A 24,571-nucleotide genomic window follows, 5' to 3' on the forward strand; every position below is an offset into this window, starting at 1 on the left:
ACATACACTGTTGAATATTTAGAAGGGCCAAGTGTTTTACTCAACCATTCTTCATTTCTTATCACCAGTCAAACCAGCTTACGGGTCTCCAGTTGGGTATCAAAATGCCTGGTTTGGGTAGAAGACGAAAGGTCTGAATCCTGGAGGTTTCCAGGAACAGCTCTGGGGTTTTGAAAAATCCCCCTTCACAAGCTGTTTGACTGAGGTGTTTTAATTCCCTCTTCCCCTTTTCCCAGCAAACCTTCCCAGCTCCCAAGGCGCATCTGCTGTGCAGGTATTAGTTACTGTGATGCTGAATTATAATTAAATTTACAGAAACCTGCTGGCAAAGGCCATTTTTCTTTCCATAGACAAATGGATTTGTCAAGCCCTCAGAAACAACTCAGGCTTTCAAGCTGTTCGGAGAGGAAAAAAACCCTTAAACCTTTCATCATCTGATTAACTTAAATGAATTAATAATCACACAAACAAACAGCAGCTTTCCTCGCCCTGTATTAATGCACAAGGTGCAGCTGGCTTGTCAGACACGAATAAAATCCCAGCTGCTGCACAGTTAAACGAAATATTGATTCCTTTTTTTTTTGCAGAGCGTTTCTCAAAGAGGTATTTACCGGTGCAGATTCCCTCCTTCGGGTAAAACCCCTGGCCACAGCTGGCCAGGCAGAGCCCTGCTTTCAGCACGTGAGATGTGTCTTTGCAGGACAGGCAGTTGCTCTCAGCAGGCCCCCAGCACGAGGAACAGGACTCATGACAAGCTGCAGGGAGGAAAAGCGCAGGATTACCCAACAATCCACTTCCAACCAGCCATGGATCATGGCTGGGACACAGAATGGGATATTCCTGAAGGATATCCCATTCCTCCAATGCAGGCACTGTAAAAAGCCCTCCCTGTGGCATCTGGGCACAGGAGCACAGAGGCAGAACCGAGCAAGCTTGAGCATGATGGCACCTTACAGTTAAACTAAGAACTGTATGGAGAGCAATTCTGCCTCCCAAACCAGCTGTTGAACGAGTCACTTTATTCAAAACTGTGCAAAAGTTCACCTGGGAGGGAAATCCAGCCCATTGTGGTTACTGTTGATAGAATCTGGGACACGGGTTCCTGTCAGATCTCGTGCTACCAGTGCTTGCAGCAGCTGTGCAAACTACACTTCTTTTAGCTATTAAGATTTTTTTTCTTGATTACACCCAAGTATGTTCCAAAGATGTTCTTCAATTTATTATTTCACAATAAGGTAGGTACATGTTTGTGCTCCCAGTCCATATTCCAGTGTGAGGAGAGTCTTATAAGGACACTGGGCATCCTGTGCCAGACAGGATCTTCCCCTCAACATGCATGTGCGTTTAATTGTGGTTGAATCCCAACACAATGGATACCAAGTATCCCATCCCAAGGTAAAGCTTGTGCATGTTTTTCTTCTCCAGATGATAATTTCCCTTACTGACAAAAATCCTGCATCTCATTCCTGGCTGGATGGTTCTCAGGGCACGTCTGCACTCAAAAGTTAACTGCAGGGTGTGAGTTCATGCTGTAAATGTCTAAGTACTGGAATGTCCTCACTTCACCTTCCAGACCTCAGTGTTTTGCTCCTGCCTGAGCTCACTCTACCTTTCAACATGTTCTTGAAAGAATAGACTCCAGGACTTGGATCCTTCCATGACAGACTTCCCACTGCACAGCTGGGACCCCTCACTGTTAACCCGCCTCACTATGTGGACACATCTGAACATACCCAGTGGTTTGCAAAGTTCTCAAGTCCTCTCTGGAGCTGCTGCTCCTTTCCAAGAGACATGTTTCCCTCCTGGCTCTGTTTTCCAACAGGCAGCCTTGCACACAGCTGTATTAAAAGCACAGTTCTGATGAGAGCCGGGTCAGTTGGGCAGAGGTGCTTTGGCTCCCACCACACACCGTTTGCTGCCTGCACTAAACCAAGCACTCCAGTTACCAGTTGGCTCTCGCTGGCCCTTGGCAAAGACCCTGCAAATCCACAGCAGCTTTCAAGCCTTCTAGACAGGCAGTTGTTGGGTTAAAATTGCACTCCTAGCTGGGCCTACCAGAGGTCATCAGACCTTCTGAGAAGCTGCAGTGATTTTGGAAGGATCCGGGTGGATGCAGCTGGAAGAGCAGCCTCAACCCATTCCTGCCCTGGGAGGGTGGTGAGGCCCTGGCACAGGTTGCCCAGAGAAGCTGTGGCTGCCCCATCCCTGGAATTGTCCAAGGCCAGGTTGGACAGGGCTCTGAGCAACCTGGTGTAGTGGAAGGTGTCCCTGTTCACAGTAGAGGGGTAGGAACTAGATGATCTTTACAGTCTCTTCCAACCCAACCCATTCTGTGATTCCACACCCTCACACACAGCCCTGCCTGCAGAAATTTGGCTCTTTCAGCACTGGATCACTGCCAGGCTCAACAGCTGCTCCTCACCCAAACAGCCAGGCACCTACTCCTCTGAAAGAGCAGGGGAAAAAAATGGAAGCATTCAATGAGCCACTGTCAGCTAAAACATCTTTGCCTGCAGCAACTAAGTGGCTGTTTGAAAATAAATCAGCAGAAGTGACTGCACTGCCAGGAAACTGTTTCCGCCCTCCCTGGCTATTTCCAGTTTGGATTTGTACGAGCTGTTTTGCAGCCCACCAAACTGTCTCTTCTGCAAACATGTAAAGCATTCCCAGCAGGATGGCTAATGCCCAGCAAGAGCACAGTTGAGAAGTCACTGCTCAGCTTTGGGAAAGCACAGATGGGTCCAACTGCTCCATGCCGCACGGTACCATCAACCACCTCTCCCTGCCCTCCTCACCCCGAGCTGGGCAAGCTCAGCTTAGCCATGCTCAGTCCTGGATCCTCAGGATGAGCCTCCACAGCCAGGAACAGCAGGGCAAAACAACAGGTAGTGAGCAAAAAATCCAAGCTAAGGAGTGAGCCGGGTCCGTTAGTGTCAAGTTACACGTCCCAACGTTCCCATTTTGGGAGATCAAAGCAGAAACACTCAAGTTCTGCCTGGGCTTTTGAATAATCTTGAAAACATAAATTATTAAGTTAGAAAAACGCAGTGAGAGCATTGAACAGTGCGAGTCCTTCGAGCCCTTCTGTTCTACCAGGCAGACATCGTTTATTTTTGCTTCCCTTTGCTTTGCCTTTGGAGGGGGGGGCGGGTCTGAACTGCTTCCATAGCCTGTTTCTGCTCTGACACAAGCTGGTCCATGATCTTTAAGTCCACTCCTACGTTCTTGAACTTACACCTTTTATTCTCAAATTTACTTTCTTTTAATGGTTTTAACCAACGCTTCACAGAAGCAGGTGGAGGGATGGGGCAGGAAACAATCCTGGTGTAGGATTAAAACAGGGCAGAGATCAAACCGCTGCAATCAGAAATTCAAAAGAGATTCAATTAGAGAAGATGTTATAAAACATGAACAAAAGGAAAGGCTAATTCATTGTGTTTTGCTACAATGCAGACATCAGTGTTCCAACAAGAGGATGGAGTAAGAAACCTGGTGTCAGCCTCTTTCAAGTCCAGAGCGAATTCCTCAAGAGGGAGTTTACTGGAACTACAGCAATTAACACAGTCTAGTTCATCTTTTCTGTGATTTTGGAACATGCTGATTGTAGATGTTAAAACCATTATGAGAAAAATCTTTCTGAGCAGTCTGAGCCTCACCTCCACAATCTGTTTAGAGACTGGTAAAAATAAAGAGGATTCAAGGAAAGAGTGAATGGCAATGAATTACGGAGCGTATCCCAAATTTAAGACTTTCTCCACTGGTTTGACTTTATGCAGAAAATGCAGCCAGGCAGAACTAAAGCAAATTGGTTTAATTCCCTTGAGGAGAGAGGAACAAATTTTCCCAGCAACTTTCAGCTGCAAGCATGCGTGACTGCAAATGTGGATGGAGTGCATAATCAGTAATCTACAAAGCAGCAATGAAATGAAACATTACCCTTTCCCTACAGCTTCAGCAGCACAGGGGCACTGCCAATTAAAACACCAGGAGCAGGTGGAAAGGAAATGGCAAAATAAAACTAAATGAAGTAGAAGATTATTTGATACTTAAGTCTATAAATTCTTTAGGACTGGGTCTCTCTTCTCTATTTGTACATTCACAATGGTGCCCTGGGCTGCAGTGGCTGCTGAAGGACAGAGGCTTTTCAGACTTTCAAAACCTGGAACAAGTGGTCAGCTCTTCAAGGGAAACCACTTCAGAAAAGGAAGCTGGACTTAACCATCTAAAGTGCTTTCCCCTGAAACCTGCCAAAAGCCCTAAGCCTGTACTTAACTTTTAGCAGGAGGGTTAGTTCCAAGGAAATTAAAGCAATGGCTCAAGAAGTTAAGAATGTGCTCCATCCCCCTGCTGAATTAGAGCTGCAGGAATAATTAGAAGCCTTCTAAAAAGGCCAAAATTAACAGGGAAAAAGTGCTAATTTTAGAGAAAACTACCAAACTATAGTGATAAAAAGCAGCTGCTTTATAGCTTGGGAAAAGTTAAAAGTATTTCAAAGGAGCAGGGGAAGCTCATAAAAGCACCGTCATAGTTCCATAAAAGAGAAAACTAACTTCCCAGCCTTACTCTCAGACTTTCCAATTCCTAAGATAAAGGATTTAGACACATCTCAGTGTTTCACAGAATTACTACTTTACTTTGCAAATATGCTTCCTGAGAACAGTGAGTCCAATGAACTTTCAGGAAAATTGCACAGTATGAAACGAATGAACGGCAAAACAAAGCAGGAAACTTTCCCCAACAGTATTTTCTGAGTCCTATCAATCCCCCACCTTTCCAAGCAATTTTCTACACACCTCAAAGTACCATCTCCTCAAAGGTCTGGCATGAGCAGATGCAGTTGGTGTGCACTGAAGTCAAAGAAACACACACACACACACTCTTTTGCTATCACAAAGTGCTGCAGCGTTTTTTGGCTTGAGGTACCTGTGCAGAGGAGCTGATCCTGGAAGTATCCCTTCCCACAGGAAGGCACACACTGCCCATTCTTCATCAGCAGGGATGTCTGGCACGAGGAGCACTCAAATCCATTAGTACAGGTTGAGCAGGTTTCATTGCAGGCTTCCAGGAGAAGGAAGAGAGAAGAAAGATGCATCAATCCCAAATGTCTTGATGTGGCAAGACCCCCCCCCCCCCCCGCTCAGGTAAAATGAGATAATTTTGACTCATTTTGGCAAAAGAGTTGGAGAATTTGCATTCTCCAGGGGCTCCCATCGGAAACCTGCTGAAGTCTCACGGTTACATCTCAGCAAAGCCCGGCAGCCTCTTTGTAATAAATCCACAGGATCCCACAGCCAAAAGCAGGGCATGCAACAGAGAAGGGAGCCGTGTGAGGGGGTCTTGGGCCCTGCAGGGATTACCTAAGCAGGTCCCCCCGTGCTGGTAGAAGCCCGGCTCACACGTCTCCACACAGCGCCCGCCCTGCAGCCGCTTCCTCGAGTCCCGGCAGGCGTCGCAGTGATCGGGGGCCCGGGAGCAGGTCACGCAGTCCGGGTGGCACCCACCTGGCACGGGGGAGAAACCAGCAGCAGTGTTTGCACTCAGGAAGGCGCAAAACAAGGCTGTTCCAAACTCCAAGTGAAATCCATCCCTCGCTTCCGTGGGGTGGCCCGAGGCGTGTTAGTTTTGGAGCGGGTTTTTTTTTTATGCGTAAATACGTACGGGTTATGCTGAATATTTTATCGCTCTATTTAATAGGTGAGAAGTTATTATAGGGACTCAGATTTTCTAGGTTATTGATTAAAAGGATAGTCATTGCCCACACGGTTTCTCAGCAGTAAAAATCCTCAGTCATCAGGAATTAACGGCCTGAAACAACCTGAATTTGAGTTTCCTTCAGTCAAACCCCTCCATAAGTCAAGACTGTGTCCACGCCAGGTCAGAGTACAGGTGGAACACCGCTGCCCCTCCAGTCAAAACCTTGATGTCACAGCATCACAGAAGTACTTCCTGACCACGGGTATTTGGAGAGGTACAGAATGGCACAATTTTTGCCCTAAGTAGAAAAAAAAAATCCCCTCTGCTCCAAGTCAAAAGTTCTCAGTGAGAGGGAGTATTTGCTGCACATCTCTCAGAGGCAGCAATCAATTTTTTGCTGGCTTTATGGAAGCAGATGTGGCAGGGGCTGATGTTCTGATGTCACAGATTGAACTGCTGCAGGCTGTATTTTACATTTGTTTCTCATCCCCTGCATTGCAAGACAGAGAAGCACAGAGGGAAAACAGCAGGCTTGGGTAAAGGAAATTGTCAGTTACCTTTTAGGACACAAAAAAGGCAAGCTTTTGCAATTTCACTTGGCTCTGTATGTCCAATGCCATGACTTCAAAGCCTGGGTTTTCCAAAATGATACCATTATGGAAGCGAAATGGCCAGATTTCCAAGAGTTATGAGAAGCCAGTGGCACTTCTTGATAAGGAAGAGAACACTGTATCATCTGTCCCCTCCTCAGCAGCCTATGCAGATGTTGTTCCCTTTCAAAAATCCAGGACAATTTCATCTGAAATATCCAAGCCCTGTTTTCCTCACTTTTCAATTTGTAGTGCTTTGCATTTTCATTAGCAGTAAATAACAAGCTTTAAAACATGAAGATGGCAAATGTGCCCAGGCACTCCAGTACAATTAAACTGTGAAGCTACTTTCCTGAGATAACACATTAACTGGAGCACTCTGATAAAAGCCAAAGTTATATGAATGCAACAAGAAGAGCTACACAACATAAAAAACTAGCAACCCACAGCTAAAGCCTCCCAACTGAGAAATGTAAATCCAGGGGAATGACAATATCCTGGAGAAAAAGGAATTTATATGCAAAATTAACATACAAGCTAAGGTTATCCTAATCTTTCCAAACAATTATTAACTGGCAGCCATTCAGCCAAGGTGAGCTTGTGGTATAACAGTGCAAGCAGATTCTTTCTTCCTTCCACTCCCAAGAAATAATCAGGAGCCCATAAACTCCATGTTAGGATTCAGAAAGGAGCAGCTGAAGAAAAAAAGAAAAAGACAAAACATTTCCAAAACACCAACCCCGAGGAGAAACTCCTTTGGCAAAAGAAGGCCATGCTTAAGCCAGAGGAAGTCAGTGGGAGCCTTTGGATGAGCCCTAAACCTCTCTAAGAACTAAAAGCAGTTAATTAGCAACTGAAAACCAGACAAGCTAAAATTCCCCGCAGGGTACTGAGGGAGAGAGGGCCACGAGGATTCCAGGACAAGGAATGGGTTGGCACTGGATCTGTACCTGGCTGGCAGCGTGGGCAGCAGTCCCCCTTCACCTCCACAGCCAGGCTGCCCGGCGGGCAGGGCGGGCAGGAGCGCTGGAAGCAGGTCACCTCCCCTTCCCGGCATTCGCATTCCCTGCACCGCCCTTCTTCCCACAGCTCTCCGCTCTGCACGAGAAACACGGGATGGGCATCAAGAGCCAAGGAGAGCCTTGGCACACGGTGGTTTTGCCACGCATGAAAATCTCAGGGGGAAACACCACAGGGATGAAGACACGGATGAAAAAGAGACAACGAGCATTTTTAAAAGTCCTCATCTGTCAGAGCAATGAAAAGTCCAAGGTCCTTAATGTTTCCTTTAACTTCGGAGGAAAGTTCCTTGAAAACATTAATAATGGTCTCCTGTGGCAGTAAAGATTATAATCAGTGGGATACAGAGGCAGAAAGCCACACATTGCCCCAGCTCTGTTGTTTCTACTTTACAGGATTAAAATAATGTCTTTGACTCTGTGAGATGTGCAGGAAACTCATGAGTAGCGATATTAAATATTAAAGAGAAATGATTGATTGTAGGGCACAAAGGAGAGCAAGAAAAGCTGGAATTCTGCAGCAGATGCACACAAGTGTTTCTGTGAACTGCAAAAGCAATCTGCAGACAATAGCAATGGATTATTTTTCTGCTATACTTTCAAATAACATCCTTCTCAGAACTGGAACAGAATCCCTCCAAACCTTTATGCTCAGAACTCACTATTCTGTGCTCCAAAGTACCAGGATACTCACAGCTTTGGTATGTTCTTTGTAAACACAGTAACTCTGACTGGAGATACATTCAGGACAGCACTTCCCATCGAAGTGTATTAATTCTTCACCCTGGGAAGAGAAAGGTTGCAGCAATTCAAACAGAACCAACATCGCCCAAAACACTGTGGAATGCAGAGGCAGAACAGCTCTTGCCCTGGAATGCAATCTCCAATATCTAATTTCACCTTATCTTCTTTGTATCCCACTTCATCTCTGTAGGTATAGCTTGAAAAATGTGCTGCAGCTGCAGAACAAACCTCAGAAAAGGCCATGGAATTCAGCGATAAAGCCATTACTTCATCCCTAAATCCCGCAGAGAAAGATCCCCCCCACCTCCTTTTACTGTGGATCACTAGGATTTTACTGGACCACTGTCAAGATTTCAGTGCATAGAAGCTTACCTTCATTTTCAATGTTCTACTTTTTCTCCCCCAAGAGAATTTCAAAGCACATGCTCTATTTATCCCAGATGGAAAAAGCCTGTTCTTTGTCACAACTCCACGGATTCCACTTAAATAACTTCAGTTTGAAGATAAGAATTTAGCAGCAGGAGAAAGGAATAAAGTGCCTCAATTCACCACAACTCTTTGTGCCCAAGTAGAAGCTTCATTATTTAGAAAAGAGGGAAACTTTGTCCCTAGGGAACCAGGACACAGCTCAAAAGAAACAGCATCAATTTCCAAGATTACCAAATAACTTTTTTTGATTTGTGCCAACCGGGAGGCTGTTCCAGCAGGAACAATTTTCCAGGACAATTTTCACTGTGCCACATTGGCACACTCAATTTTTGTAGGGGAATTAAGATTCATCAAGGGAGAACACCTAAGCCAGACCACACTTTGGCACCTCCAGTGCATTCCTGAGGAGGGGAAGAGAGGAGAAACCGTCTGGTTCCTCGTCACCGAGGACCACACACAGCCTAAACCTCCCTCTGCTGTTTCTACACATTTCTGCTCTTCAGTCACTGCTCCACAACGCCCTTGGCAGTGGTTGAATCTCATGTCACCACTCTGAACTGTAAACTCTCCCACCCCCATCCCTGCCCACATCCCCACCCTCATCCATAAACACACAGTAGAGGAAAACTGAGAGCAACTACCCATGGAACAAGAAAAGCTGCAACCACACTGCTCTGCCAACACTCAGAAAAGGGAGAGGCTGTGGGAGATAACTTGTGGTTTTGCTGCCCAGAGATTCATCATACTCCAGGCTGAGAACATGTATTCCTGGCTCCTAACCTGCTGAAAATGGCTTTTTGAGGATTAGGGCAGAATCACCACGGACACCGTGCTGGACAGGTTTGCTTGAAAGGGTTTGGAGCTAAATCTCTCCCATACCCTCCTTTCATGTTGAGCTGTCCAGGATTTGCAGTTCATATCTGTGGCCTCATTACACTTTCAATAGGATGATGTGACCAGAAAACTAATGGTGCCTTGATGAAGAGATGAATCCAAATGCTCCTGGCTTCACATCTGCTCTGATTTATTGAGGCAGGTGCCTAAAAAACAGACCTGCAACTCCAGAAGGAAAAAGCAGAGGAAGGAGAAAGCATGGCATTTGCTTTCTGAGGAAATATTTTCTTGTAATTAATTAATGTACACCTTGTACTATTAAGGTAAACTGAACATGACTTGAGGAGTTTTGAACCCTACACGTTAACATCTCCAGCTATTGTTCTGGAAAATATCCCTGGCTTTCTTGAATAATGGGGTTTTTTTGTCAGTATCCAGGACGTGAGCATGAATATTAACTAACCCTCCCCACTGAGCCATGACAGCATGCCATCATCATTAGTGTAAATGATCCAATTTACAGCCAGGAGCACGCAGGAGCCTCACTCAAACAGCTGCAAGTGCACGAGATTTTATGCCAGCCACGACTTCTCACCCAGCCAAATCCCTCCGTGCAGTCTGAGGTCAGCTGATCAGCAGCGGGGATGACTTTGGGTACCAAACTCTGCATTTTGGCTGTTTCAAAGGCAATGGGTTAGGTTGGAAGGGACCCTAAAGATCATTCACTTCCACACCCCTGCCATGGGCAGGGACACCTCTCACTATCCCAGGCTGCTCCAGCCTGGCCTTGGGCACTTCCAGGGATGGGGTAGCCACAGCTTCTCTGGGCAACCTGTGCCAGGGCCTCACAGGGAAGGATTTATCCCTAACATCCAATCTGAACCTATGGTCAGTTTGAAGCCACTCTGCTTTGTCCTGTCACTACATTCCTTGTAAATACTCTCTCCATCTTCTTAGTGGGCTCCCATGAGGTACTGGAAAGCCACAGTTCAGTCGCCCCAAAGCCTTCTCTTCCCCAGGCTGAACAATCCCAGTTCTCTCAGATTTTGCAGAGACCACTGCAAAAAAAAAGGCAATTCAAACCTTATCTGTCCGTGTGTGGGTGAAGCATTCAACCCTATCTAATGCATTTTGCACATCCACTGCAGAGCAAATATAACCTGGCTGGGGGGATATGAGATTTGGAGTAAACAGCACCGGGAATAAAATACCTTGCCAGCTTCACTTCCATACCAAGAATGGCATGGGGGAAAAAAGGAGAAAAGTAGAACATCGATTTCCATATCCAAATACCTCACTGAAGGCCACTGCAGCACGGAGAATTAAGAGATAAAAGGAACATTTCTCCAGCTTTTAACTCTCTCTGACCTGTACGTTTGTCCTCACGTTCAGCTCCTGGTAAAGGCACTGAATGCTCTGGGTGTCTGACCCCCCCCCTACAGCACAGCACAGCGGGGAAGCCAAGGGAAGTTTCTCCCTGACTCACTCTGCTTTGCTTCACAATGCAAGCCCACTGAGCAAATCCACGTGGAAAACCCCAAGTTTGCTCTCCTTCCCCGGGAAACGTTTTCAAGGTGGCTGCACTAAACAAGCCCTGAGAGAAGGGCCAGTTCTTGGAGTGCCTCAAATCGAGAATAAAGAAAAAGGGAGGGGGGAGGGAAAAAAAATCCATCCTAAGACTTGACAGACACCCCCGGGGAGAAGAGACACCTTTCTCACCTTGGCACACTCCACCTTGGCACACTCTGCTCCCCGGCAGGTGACCCGCCCGTCCTGGCACGCGCAGAAGTGGCAGCGGCTGCTGTTCCACGTGTCCCCGTGGTACCTGAGGGTGCCACCGTCCAAGCAGCTCCCTTGGGAGGACACGCACCCCTCGCAGCACTTCCCGGGACGCCGCACTCTGCTCTCCCCCTGCGGAACAGCAGTGAGCAGTAAGCGGGCCTGCCGGAGCCCCTGGGCACGAGCACAGCACGGGGGGTGCAGCCGAGGGGTGGGAGGTGGGGGATCTGTCACTACCTCCTCGCAGGTGACAGGGCCACAGGTCTCCCTCACACATCTCACTTCCCCTCTGTGACACGCACACGCAGTGCAGGCATTTTTTCTCCACTGTTCGCCGTGCTGTTCAAAAAGGAACACGGAGAGAACTGTCAAACGCTCTTGGAAAACAGCCAAATTACTGCTGGTAACCTGCTTATGATGTCTCCTTCTGTATGTCTGTATCAGATAACAAACTCTGCTTTAAAAATGCTTATCCCCGTATCATCAGCAAACAGGAAGAAGAGGGGTGAGGTCCAGAGGACACTGTGGTGTGGCTTTCTCATTAGTTGCAAACCAGTGGCACTGGAGAGGCCTTAACTGCTGCTATTAGCAAAAAATAATCTTTAACAGAAAATCCCACACACATACACTCATTAAATAATGCATTAAATTAATTCCAGATGATACAATGAAAGCTATAAATACTCTGACCACTGGTGCTTTTTGCTTTCCTCCTTCAAAAATTGTGGAAAGCAAGTGCCTCATGTGCTTCATCTGGTAAAATTCCTTTCTGCTGGTCAGCAAATTCTTATCCAGTCCTGATTTCTGTCAACCCTCCTGGCTTTCCAGGAAGGAAAAAAGCAATGGTTGTACTATCAGTGCTGGCAGAAAGTCAGGTGTCACGGAGCAGGGAAAGAGAGATGTGCCAAAAACTGTGAGCAACTGCCTTTTGGTGTGGTTTGTCACAAGTCACCTGGAACGCTCTTCCCGACACGGAGCAGGGCTTTGGAGCGCATTCTGGGCAGCACTTTCCAGGAGACAGAACCACAACTTCATCCTAAACAGAAAGCAGAGACAAAGAAAATAAGAGCATGAACAGTTAACGTGGGGGTCACCATCAGTGCTTGGAATTCCAGGCATTTAGTGTCCATGGAATAACCCACTGGCATTCCAGACTTCGTTTTGGCCCCATAAGCAGCATGAGATCAGTGCAGAAGGCTTGAAGGATCTGTCCCTCATCTCATTTTCTGGGCTTATTTGGATGGCAACTGAACACATGGACAGATGCAGATTAAGACACCCACACAAGATAAAGTGCTTATATTCAGGTACACAAATATACTGAGGGAAAAATATACATAAAGCTATGCAGGGAAGCACAATAAAGCAGGAGATGGATGAGAGGAGTTTTTTTCCTGGTATTGCCACATTTTGAGGTTTTGAATGCATGATTTACACCCACCCCCTCTCAGGCATCTGCACTGTTTTAGTTAAATCCATCCATAGTGTCTGTACAGGTGTTAAATTATGCTTAAAAACCGGATTTTCCCAATTTAAACTTTTTTTATGACTGATTTAAATCACGCTGGGATAGACTGGCACTTCACATCAACATGCAGGCCTCAACTCCATTCATCCAAAATGTGTCTGTAACTCCACTGCTACAAATCCACACACAAACCCGACAATTTGGAATAGCACTGCTCACCAGCACCTCCCTCCAGCCACATAAGCACGACTGGAACACTGACTGGTGGACTGGAATTAGGGTGGAAATGCCAAGCACTATCATTTCACCTCTGTTAGCCAATCCCTTGCCTTTCAAAAAAAAGGAGTGGAAGACTTTGTATATAAGTTATCAAGGACAGATTTCCCAGCAGAGTTAAAAGAACTCTGTTGTGGATTTTGGCGGGATATGTGGTGGGACACAGGAATTTTTGGAGTTCCTCTCCCTCAGAGCCTAAGGGAGAGCACAGTTTTCTGAAATATGGAAGTTTAATCCTGGGAGAATTTAGGTCCTGGCTTTTGACAGGGAGTGGAGAATGAAGGAAGGGACAGAGATAAAGGTATGTGCAAGAAAATAATAGGTGTGACTGAGACCAGAACGGGCTCCTTGCACATCCTGCTTAATGTCCCTTCCACTGGGAAATGTCCTTGGTAGGAAATACCTGGAACACCACCAGAACTGGCTTTCTGCTGCATTAACTTGGATGTTCTCTCTCAAAACACACCACAGCAAACGACAGAGTTGTTCCTGTTCCCACAAATTAAATCCTAATGATTGGCTGATTAAACATTGGTGCAATGGCACAGCAGGTAACACCAGTCCACTTGGAGTGGGAAAGGAGGAGTCTAAAGCAGGCACAAATTGATTTTAATGCAGACTGCTTAGCAAATGAATACTAATTGAGTATCTCAGGACCAAGTAAAACACAATTAGCACACACACAAACAGGTGGGCTTTCCTTCTATCCAAAAAAAAAAAAATAAAGGTGTTAATTGCCCACACATCTGGTCTAGTAACAGAAATCCGGGAAAGACTTCACTGCCAATGATCAAATATCCCTTTTCCAAATCACCCACTTGTCACCCAGAAGCTTTGCACGGAAAAGGAGGGTGCTGAGGGATGTGCCCAAAGGCTGGTGGGTCCTGACCTGGCTGCACAGCAGGGGCTGGCAGGCAGCTGTGGAGCACTGAGTCGTGCCATCCCTACAGACACATCTGGAGCAGCGGCCCAGGCGCCAGCTCTCCCCGTCCTGGAACAGGCGGCCATCAAAGGAACAAGGCTCTAAGAGACAGGAAAACAAGGGGAAATTTTCTTTTCCAAAGCCCTTTAATCCCTTTCCATCACCCGCGATCAAAACCCAAAATCTTTTTTGTCAAAGCAGGCAAAGACAGTAACAATCCCACCAGTTTCCAAGGGCTTTAGACTTGTGAATTAAATGCTCTGGATTCCACTTCTCCCACAGGACTTCCATGAGAAAAGGTATCCAATACCTCTAGCACTTTTGGAACTCGCAGTCCAGGTGCACAGGAAATACCTGCATCTTTTTTCCCAGACCTTTTTAATCTCCAAAATAAGGACTCATTAGACACATCTGCTCATTGCTTAAAGCTTATCCCCTGCTGCGGGTGAAGCCGTTAAAAACGTGAATACGGCAGCAGGACAGAAAGGGAATTAAGAGACACGTCGATGTCTTCCCAATAAAACTGAAAAAGAACAGTAAAGCTTTCTAGATGTGGGCCCAAAAGGGTGTTTCCAGCTGGGATCAGTGGAGCCATTCCCACGCAGTACTCACCGCCACGGCCCACGCATCTGGGACAGCAGGACCCCCAGGGTGTGTCCTGCAGCTCCCCTGGTCCACAGGTGAGGGCTGGGCAGGTCCTGGGGGTGCAGCTCACCTTCCCGTGGGCACAGGAGCACTGCACACATCCTGAGCTGGCCCACTGCGTGCCATGCTGCAGCACAGGAAACACAGTGAGACCTGCAAATAGATCCTTCCCTCCCCTTGGCAAACCCCCCTAAATCAGTATTAACTTCCCCAGTGAAACTCCCAGGCTGTTGGATGCAGCCCCTCTCCACTTCAGCTTCTGTGGGGCAAACTCTAAATTTAGAGACCTGTTTTCTTCAGAGAAATATTCAATGTAGGCCCCAACACGCACCTGACCACAAGGTGGGCAGGTGAACAGCCCCCACCCCACGTACCTAACACTTCACTGTGAGTCAGATCTAATTAGATTTGCTTACTCATCACTGCAGGAACAAACACCTCTGCCCCGAGGCATGGGGAAGAAAATCTGGCCCCAAGAAGAAACAAGGAGGTGCATTGCAACACTTTCCAACAAAGAGAGAATGTTAATTTCCATAAAAGACGCAATATTGAATTAGGCAGGGAGTAAAGAAGCTCCTTCCAGACAGAGGATACATATTTTCCTCACTAGGGCCACTGTTGCCAGTTGGATACTTGTAGAATGAAGGTCAGGTCCTGAAGCATGACAACAGGGGAAAGTTCTTCCTTCAGGAAATCTGTGTTGCCCAGCAGGATGAGACTTTGCACTGACAAAAAGTTCCTTTATGACCAGGTGACAGGGAAACAGGACTACAGGCACCAGTATGTCCACAGCCTCGTGGGGATGCCGACCCAAAGAATGGGCTCACAGAGAGCCAAACACAAAAGCAAGAGAGCACAGGAAAGTGCAGCAACAGCACAAACAAGAAGAAATATAATGCAGTATGATATAACTTAGTATCACCCAAACCACGGGCACAAAGAAATACGAGAAGAGGATGGATGTGTTACTCCTCCATTCCAGTTTTTGTCTAGCTTGTAACAGATTCATGCTGGTCATGCCTCAGGCTGAAACAGAGGGTTACAACATCCCTCTCAGGTGCAGAATGCACAGTCCAGATATGCAAATGTGCCTGGGAATTTTAGCATACTTCTTGAGATTTGGGCCTGACTTGTCAAACAGAGAAGGCTGTAAGAGACCAGATGTAGGACTTGGGTTCACTGTTCAGCCATTTTTCTACATTTGCCTAATGCTTGACATGATTCATTAACTGCTACCCATGAATCTTTATTTTTTCCTTATCTGCAGACACTTACTCTGATTGTTTTGGCCTTTCAGCCCCCTCTGGGTGAAACCACATCCCAGCCTGCCTCTTGAATAATTCAGGATTACAAAACACAGAGCCCAGGTCGCACAACTGCAATCAATCTCTAGAGCATAGATGGCTGCCCAGAGAAAAGCCTTCTTTCAGGACAGCTAATATGGCAAGTTCACTGTGCTTTGCTCCCCTCCTAATGCTACTGTATTGTCTCAAGTCACCCACAGAAGTAGCGAAGGGAAGGAGCAAGTGGGAAATTTTCTCCCCTTAAGCCACAAAGGACACACAATTGCTCAGCGACACGTTCCCTTTGTGCAAACCCTGCTGACCAAACTCCTGCTAAATTCCATTATCCAACAGTGACCCTATCCTTCCCCTGCTCAGCATCCTGCACTGACTGGACCCAACAGAGCTAAACACAGGTAAGGACTGTCCCTGGTGAGGAACAGGACTGAGCACTCACGCTGTGGATCTGTCCTTCGTGCTGGCAAAATCCTTCGGCTCGGGAGGCACACCCGGGGCAGCACTTGTTGGAGGCTATCTGGAGCACTTCTCCCTAAAAAGACACAAGGTCCAATAAACATGTGACATCAAATAGAGACTTTATCATGAAGATAAAGCACCATGGCCCTGGTGCTCCCAGTTTTGAAAGGAAAGGTTTCAAGTTCCATATAGACGCTGCTACACCACATCCCTTTGCTGAGAGGTGACACACCACTGTGTATTTGCCATTTTTCTCTCCAAACAACACAAGAATTTACATCCCTAACAGTAAAAACAGGAAGTCCACAGGTGGACTAGCTTTCAAGGAATAGAAAGTACTTGCTCCAAGACAAACCCCAAGATTACTCATTGAAACACCTCTGAGAAATGTGGGACAGGTGTAGTTTTGTCCATAGTTTTCTCCATGTACAGGATGGATCTCAGTGTAACATTTCACCACAGCAGAAGTGCAGAATGAACGTGGAACCATCAACTGCACTTCTTCGGCTTAATCACCACTTCTTAAAAAAAATAACACTACTTTAGAGTTAACTGAAACTTGCTGACCACTTCCAACCACAGCACAGTCAGGTGAGGCTGCTACCACTTCCCTTTGCATGTCCCAAACTGTCATCTTGCCCTGGAGAATCCGGTCTTGGTCGCTGGTTTGTTTTGGTTCACACCACTAAACTCATGTTTGTTGATTTTCCACCTACCGAAAACATCCTGTAAACACAGGGTAGGTCTGACACATAAATGTTTAGACTGCTGAGATTTGTTTGTTTATGCCTTGTTGCTGTAACAAGATCAGCAATATTTGCAAAAAACTTAAAGAAATAAGCAGACAAGAAATAAACCATGGAGAGGGGTGGTGATTTCTGACCTTGCTCAGCAGTGGGTGGTTTAGCCTTGAGGAATGACCAGATATTTTTCTCCTGAGATCCTCAGTGATCCTTCTTTTCAACGTTTAGGTGACCAAATGCTTACTGAACACTTAAACTGTTTGTCTTGAAGACTGCCCATGTCAAGGAGTCACACAGATCCATTTTTCACTATAAATCTATTTCCCTTTATGAGCTTTAAAGTTGCCACCTTTTCATTTATCTTATTTTTATCATCTTGTCCAGCACACTCGTTATTAGGTGTGCCATGACAACACTCTTCTAATTTCTCTTCTCCTTAGCACAAAATTTCCTAATATTTCAGTCTTGCTTTAATCAATATACAATGATAATAACAGGGAAAACCGGTAAGAATCAAAATTATTTCCTCATTAGCGCTGTCATACCGGAAAACATTTTAACCTGCTTCACAAAGCCACGTAATTATATCGGCAGTGCTTCTTTAAAACTGTCATTTTCGTTGTCATTTATGCATCCTGCCCCAGTAATCCAGATGTTACTGCAAGACCGATTCCATGGCCAATTAATGAAGGCCCAGACAAAGACAACCAGGAGACAACGAAAGCTCAACAAGCATCACGAGGAAGAAGAAGCTGCAAGACAGACAATCTCAGCTCTGTTGTTGCTCAACAGAGTGGAAAGTGTCCATCTGCATCTTTGAGGGAGCCCCAGCTCCACCTTCAAACGAAGGGGGACTGCAAGCTGGGCTCCTGCTGGGAGGTTTGAACCCAATTCAGGGGCTTCCTTTGGGATCAAGCTGCTCCAACCCCAGGCCTCTGGCTGGGGCGCAGCGAAGGAGACAAAGGTTTCCCACACCACGTGTTTCCTGCACCGACAAGGAGTGAAAGGGCACAGAGCCTGTGCCTGACCCTGGGCAGCCACACACACTTGTTGCAGTCCTTCCTTACCTTCTGGAAGTCACACTGAGGGGGTTTGCACACCGTGGGCTCACAGGTGACAACACTGCTCCGGCAGCGGCAGTCCTGGCAGGAATCCGGCTTCCACACCGTGTTATTCTGCAAACAGGCAAAGTCTGGAAGTGAGACTCACAGAGCACAAGGCCTGTGCTGTTTTACACAACAGCAAATGGCTCAAATGCCTCAATACAAACCGAGTGGAACAGAGCAGCCCTCCCTCCCACAGCCTCGTCAGGCCCAACTTTGGCACCGTTCGCTCCACAACCTCAAACACGCAGCTGGAAGACAAGGCCATGCCCGGCAAATAATCGGCTCCGATGGCAAGACAGCCCATAGGACACAACCTCCTGCAACCTCCAGGTGATTAGAGCATCCCTGGGAAACTTCTCTGCAATCAAGTTCAGACTGTCCACGCTGCAGCTCCTGGACAGACATAGGTTGTGCTGAGGCAGAGGAGCTCGCTCCTGGACACATGGCCAGGGATGAACGGGCCCTACCGGGGCACATTTATTCCAAAACATCCTCAAGGACACTCGGGTCAAGCAGACAGTCCGACAGATGTGGAGATAGCTGTCACCACCACTTGATCAGTGCACCCAGCTGGAACACCCACAGCTAATTCACAAGGGTTGTCACCCCCCAGGTCTGACCCCTTCCCATTCCCTCCATGCTGAGGTCATGATCCCACGCTGCCATCAAAAGAAAATGGGAAGAGGAAGATCTGTTTCTCATCCGAAAAACTCTTTTCCACCAGACAATCCCTGTGTGCACACTGGGATAAACTCACACCACAATGACAGCCCCTCTCTGAGCCATTGAGCCTCATTTTTAATGGATTTGTACGTAGCCCAGACATTGCTACTCATTTCCATGATGTAGTGATTTACTCCAGTAAGTCAATTTACTCACAGTGTAAAGCACGACTTAGGCAAATTAAGACATGGAAAGATGATTAACAGTTGACTACTACGAGCACTTTTAGAGCCAACTACTAAAACTGTTAAGCATAATGATAAAATACTGAAATGTGCCTTAAAGGCCCATTAGGGTGCTTAATGAGAGAAAAAAATCCTGAAAAACCTGGCCACTTGCTCAGGCACTTCCACAGAAGCTCTTGGGTGCTGGATCAAGAGTATAAGTCTGCAAACACTGGGACACCTGGAAACATTGCTCAAAAATCCTTGTGTCTCTTCCCTGCTTTACAAAAGCATTTCTTCCCCATCAAGCTGTGCTCCTCTCCCGTGGTAAAGGTCATGCACAGGTTACAAACACTCTGGCAGCATCAGAAATTCAGGGGGATTCCCTGTGAAGGCAATGCTGACCTTAGACGGGGTCCAGCCCTTTGGGACAGGACACCAACAGGGCAAAGAGGGATGGTAATTCCTGCCCTGGAACACAGCTGGTTCTCCTCTTGCTTACACAGGGCTGTAGAACAGAAACCTCTGCCAGTGGATTTATGGTGCAGTTAGAGAAGAGATTAAGGTTAAGTTATGTGTGTGCTAAGCTTTAGCTAAAACACACCCCAGAGTTAACTCATCCTGCTGGCTTTAGCAGCAGCCCGTGTTTTAAAACTGGCAGCTCCCTGCAGGGAAACCAGGACTGGGAAGAGAAAGGGCAGATTTAGTGCCTCATCCCTTGGCTCTCCTAAACCTTCACCCGTGGTCTGTCTCGCTTATTACAAAATAAAACCTTAAAAGAATTTCCACAGTGGGATAATGGCCAAAGGATTTGCCTGGCACAAGGTGAGTACAGAGCCATCCTTACCCACATTTTGAGAGTTAAATGCTCGGGTTTCTGGTAAGAAAACCCTCTCTTTGGTCTTCTTCCTGCGGGCTCAGATCACCTGCTTCTCAATCCATGCAGTAGTCACTCGGGAGCATCTAAACACATCAGTGAATTCCCTTTGCCAGGTACCAGCTCAAAACTGACACTTCTCTGCAGAGTTTTAAAAAATCAGATTCTAGTTAATAGTCAGGAAGCTTCTACCTGATTTTTTGGGATGTGAGAGTCTCCCACACAGTTCGCAGGTCTCGGTGTCCAGGTTTCTGGACAGTTCAACATTTACCTTAAGATTCCTTGCAACAGACCTAAACTCCAGTTTGGAAAGTCTGGATCCCACCCACCTGTCCTGCATGTTGTAAGGCTTTGTTTGTCCTTTGTTTGTCCAGGATGCTTTAAAGCTCCCAGGTAAGACTGTTATAAACATAAAGCAAGACTTTTCAGTAGACACTTGAAGAACTGCTGGAAATCCACCTGGCACCTTCTCCAAGGCCCTGTACTCCCCAGTGGACAAATTATCTGCTGCCATTTAAGAGCTGAATTCTGATCCTGCTGAAAGACTATTTTTATCAATAACAATTTAAGGGGCTTTTTCCTTACAAGTACTAATATAATTAACAGTATAAATAATGAAATACTGTGCACTTTGAAGACAGAAAGCACTCCTTAAGAGCCAAGTAGTGCCATTATAATTTATTAATTCTTTGGATTTCCCTACATCAAAAGAAGAAATGATATCTAATTCAGCTGAATATTAAAACACCAAAATGAGGACTTAGAAAAAGGCAGGAGAGCTGCACATGGAGAAAATAATACGAAAAGGAGGCAAGAGCACAGCCAGCAGTAAAAGCAAAGGAGAGCTGAAGCAAAGAATAAAAGTTAAAGAGACAAAGAGCAGAGCTGGCACGGAGGGAGCCCAGAGCAGCTGTGAGAGCTCGTGTTTGGCTGCTGTCACACTGTCATATTAACCAGGGCACACAAACACCTAAATCTTCACTGGCTCTCATAACTTCAGACAGCTGCACCTGTTCCTCCTCTACTTCTGCAAAAAAAAAAAAAAAAAAAGAAACCCACCCAACAAATCAAAAATAATCAGAGTCTGCTATTAATATGCAAAAAGCTTCAGTAATTTAATCAGATGCTGCTTAACACAGGTCAGATAACAGTCTGTGTGCTATTCTGGTGCGGTGACTGGGGAAATAAGAAGCATACAACAGCTGCTTTGAGTTCCCTTTCCAGCTCCCTGAAAATATCCAGTCAGTCCCTAAAATGCCACTGGGTGCTGGGAGACTTCATGTGAGCCAGGAGTGAAGCTGCAAATCTTTAGTGTCATGCCAAAAACGAGGCGGTGGTTTCTGCTTATCATGTACCCCACTAATTACCTTCCCTGCCTTGAGGAGACACCAGGAAAACTCACAGCTCAAGAAAGACAAGGAGCTGCTGGACACGGTCCAGGGGAGACCACAAAGATGATGGGGGGTGTGGAGCATCTCTCCTGTGAGGAGAGAATGCAGGAGCTGGGTCTGGTTAGTCTGGAGAAGACTGAGAGGAGATCTCATCAGTCCATACAAATACCTCCAAGAGGATGGTGCCAGACTGCTCGGTGGTGCCCAGAGACAGGATGAGGAGCAATGGCCACAAACTAAACCACAAGAAATTCCACCTCAACATGAGGAAGAACTTGTTTCCATGAGGGTGGCAGAGCACAGGAACAGCTGCCCAGGGTAGGCGTGGAGCCTCCCTCTCTGGAGACATTTCAAACTCACCTGGATGTGTCCCTGTGTCACCTGCTCCCGGTGACTGTCTTGGCAGGGGGTTGGAGCAGGTGATCTCAGAGCTCCCTTCCAAGCCCAGCTATTCTGGGAGTCTGTGATTAACTCTCCGAGGGGCTGCTGTGCCCGAGACAACCAACCGAGGGAAGGCAGGGATCAGGTGCCCCGGAGGCGGAATTCCAGGCTGCTCTGTTGAAATGGCAGGCAGAGCCCCGAGCAATTACACTTTTGGTAACAATTACCAGCATCACCCAGCGGCTGCCAAGCCAAGAGCCTTGGCAGCGCCGCAGCGCAGCTCGCGTTTCTCATTTCCACTCCAATGACCTGACAATATCAGGCAATTGGCAGGGTAATCCCGAACCGGAGGGAAGCTGGGAGAGCGCTCCCCGTCTGTGGGGATACCCATTAATGGAGCAATGAGGAGGTGAAAGCAATTCAGAGACACATAAAAGGCTCCTCGTGTCCGTTCAGGTTTGGGTTGGATGTTTTATCTCTGGCATTGGGGAGCTGTTCCCCAGCAGAGGATGTTTGAAGATCTGATTTTTGCTGGCATAGAATAGAAACTCCTTGACAATGGGCTTTTAATGGGCTTATTCCAGCAGGCCCCGAGCAGAACAACATCGGAACGACTCAGGCTCACAAATCAGAAATTCAGCTCCTCTCAGTGGAAACAGTTTTAGCCCTACACTCCTAGGAGAGAACAGAGCAGTTTAGGCAGAGTGTAGGGCTTGATTAACAACCCAGTAACACGAACAGGAACCGGGAGCTGGTTTTCTCCTTCTTCCAACCAAGGAATTAAAAAGTTACACAAATTAAAACAAGGTACTATTTTCATGGTTCACTACTCTGCTGGTTTTCTACGTTTTTTAAATTGTCAAGTCTTTCACCAGTTGTACCAGCCTTGTAAAAATCAAGAGTCTAAAAATAACAGGAATGGAAAGACTATGATATTCCAAGCTATTCTTCAAATACTTAGGTGCTGCTGTAAACTTTATCCTATCTGACATAGACACAAAAGCAGTCGCTAGGAAAGGGCCCCAAAGAATCGAATGCACCGAGCAAACAGGGTAACTGTGTTTGTTAAACTGTGTTATAAAATCATTGGTTCTAATCAGGAATTAAATCAGCACACAGGAATCTTTGGTAAAACCAATAGGTCAATTTTTGGGAGCAGCAGTGTTCCTTTGGAAAGGTTAATGCCTTTTGGTTGGCACACAGCAGCAGTTCTCCTCACCATTCAGAAAAAAAAAACACTTTGGGGTCCTCCTGCTGGCTTTGTCCCTCTTTATTCAAGTATTCCCTAACATGCCATGAGGCAAAATTCAAACATCTCCCCAAAAGTGACTTCTGAATGGATATCAGACCCTGAATGGGTATCAAACCCACGGGGTAACATTTTCTAACAAAAACCCCCATGAGACCATGAAAATCATTGCAGCTCAGCCAGCAGAGTCAGCAAGGAAAGGGAATACCCTCAGTACCAGCCACAAGCCCTCAGAAGCACTGCACTGGGTGAAACCTAACTTTAATTCTACTTCTTGAAGCAGCAATCCACTCTAGAGCAATTTTGCAAGCCACTTCAGCAAATATACAGGTATCTCCAATTCCAGGCTGGATATTTAGGAAGTATCCTCTCAAAGCAAGGAACTACACACCCCAAATCCTATCGTTGTCACTGTGAATCCAAGCACAGCCATCTCCCATACAGCTCCCAGAAAATACAACCCTTTGTGTCCTTATCTCCCATCTCGGCTCCCTGTGCAGCAGATTAATAAACTCGTTCTCTCTTTCCTTAAAAAGGGAAAGGAGATCCCTGCACAGTCATTAATCTTGGTGCACAACGACTACATTACTGAGCAAAACTGATGAAGAAAAGCCTGCAGAATAAGGAATTTTGCAGACTGCCTTCATTTCCTCTGTTTCAAGAGCCTCTGGTTTCCAATACAAAGGCAGGAAGATGTCAGGAGTTGCTCTGAAAAGAACCCTGATCCATACTTTGCCCACCTCTCCAACTCGCTCCCTTTGCTATAGATTTTCTCCTGTACAAAAACCAATTTCACAAAATCTGAGCGTCCAGAAGAGGAGCAAGCTGAGGGACAGAGATTACCATAACCTCTGCAGCTCCTGCTCTTGAATTTTTCTCTCTCAGTCCCTTCTCAGTACTTAACACCCTGCTCGGAATAAATCTCCGGTAAAAGCCCGGGAACAGTTTATATGGCAAGCCCATCACGGGGACTGGAGAAGAAAGGGTGAGAGCACATGCATAAGCGCTTATTTAGACTCCTGAAAACAGACTGGGTGCTTCTTAAATCTCTCTAATGCTCACCGTTTAAAAAAGGGACAGTTTTATATCAAAGCACTTGGCTCCTTCACTCCATCTACACAGGCTGCTCCGTGAAATATTTAGCAGAGGCAAAGCATATGCACCCCTTAAGTTGTGGCTGAGGAAGCAGATGCATCTTCCCTCCATCCTCAGGCAGCAAGAATGGGCTGAATGTCACTGCAAACGACACCTGAGAACCGTGCTTTTGTTAACCATTTTAATTCTGCTTCCTCAATGAGCTTCAGTGAGTGGCTGTAAGTGTGTTTTTCAAAGCACGTCTCTGGGGTGTATAAAGCCTCAGGCATCAGTGTCTTCACTCATTCAGAGACAGGAGGAACACAGAGCTCTCCTCACATCCCTCTCCCTGCCGCTGTGGATATTTGCCAAGCTGGAGTTTGCTCACTGACATGGTGTGAGCTAATTCCTGTCATGCTGCTTCACGCTTGGTTAGAAATAATTGCTGCCTCATTACAAATTTAATAATCACACCGTGATACAGTGGAACTCTTCCTTGCAATCTCCTTTTTCTTCTTAGGGAAGATAGGAAACAGATTGACTGTTACACAGCCCAGGTATTTTTCATTAATTTTTTTTCCCCCTCAAAGAAGGAAATCCCGTTTTCCAAGATTTTGCTCAGGTAGTTTTTACAGGGCTTAAGAAACACCTCACGCTGCTTTTAACGCCGGGTTCCTGCAGGATCCTGATAAGGCTTTTAGTT

At 46.4% G+C, this 24,571-nt stretch overlaps 1 protein-coding gene across 2 annotated transcripts in view; it reads right to left on the reverse strand.

Moving 5' to 3' along the window:
• FRAS1 (Fraser extracellular matrix complex subunit 1) overlaps positions 1–24,571 on the reverse strand; it is a 98,971-nt gene that overhangs the window by 51,559 nt on the left and 22,841 nt on the right. For both annotated transcript variants that reach the window (XM_051769420.1, XM_051769421.1), the window contains exons 3-14: positions 17,971–18,078; positions 16,141–16,233; positions 14,368–14,527; positions 13,723–13,856; positions 12,042–12,125; positions 11,327–11,428; positions 11,030–11,221; positions 7,998–8,087; positions 7,235–7,382; positions 5,358–5,501; positions 4,924–5,058; positions 612–755 (exon numbers count right to left, since the gene is read on the reverse strand). In XM_051769420.1, the coding sequence (XP_051625380.1) occupies positions 612–755; positions 4,924–5,058; positions 5,358–5,501; positions 7,235–7,382; positions 7,998–8,087; positions 11,030–11,221; positions 11,327–11,428; positions 12,042–12,125; positions 13,723–13,856; positions 14,368–14,527; positions 16,141–16,233; positions 17,971–18,078 (1,534 nt within the window). The remainder of the gene's footprint in view (positions 1–611; positions 756–4,923; positions 5,059–5,357; positions 5,502–7,234; positions 7,383–7,997; positions 8,088–11,029; positions 11,222–11,326; positions 11,429–12,041; positions 12,126–13,722; positions 13,857–14,367; positions 14,528–16,140; positions 16,234–17,970; positions 18,079–24,571) is intronic.

This window comes from Manacus candei, unplaced genomic scaffold (genome assembly GCF_025592945.1).
Source record: "Manacus candei isolate 608988 ecotype Guabito, Panama unplaced genomic scaffold, ASM2559294v1 h1tg000107l, whole genome shotgun sequence".
Classification (NCBI taxonomy): domain Eukaryota; kingdom Metazoa; phylum Chordata; class Aves; order Passeriformes; family Pipridae; genus Manacus; species Manacus candei.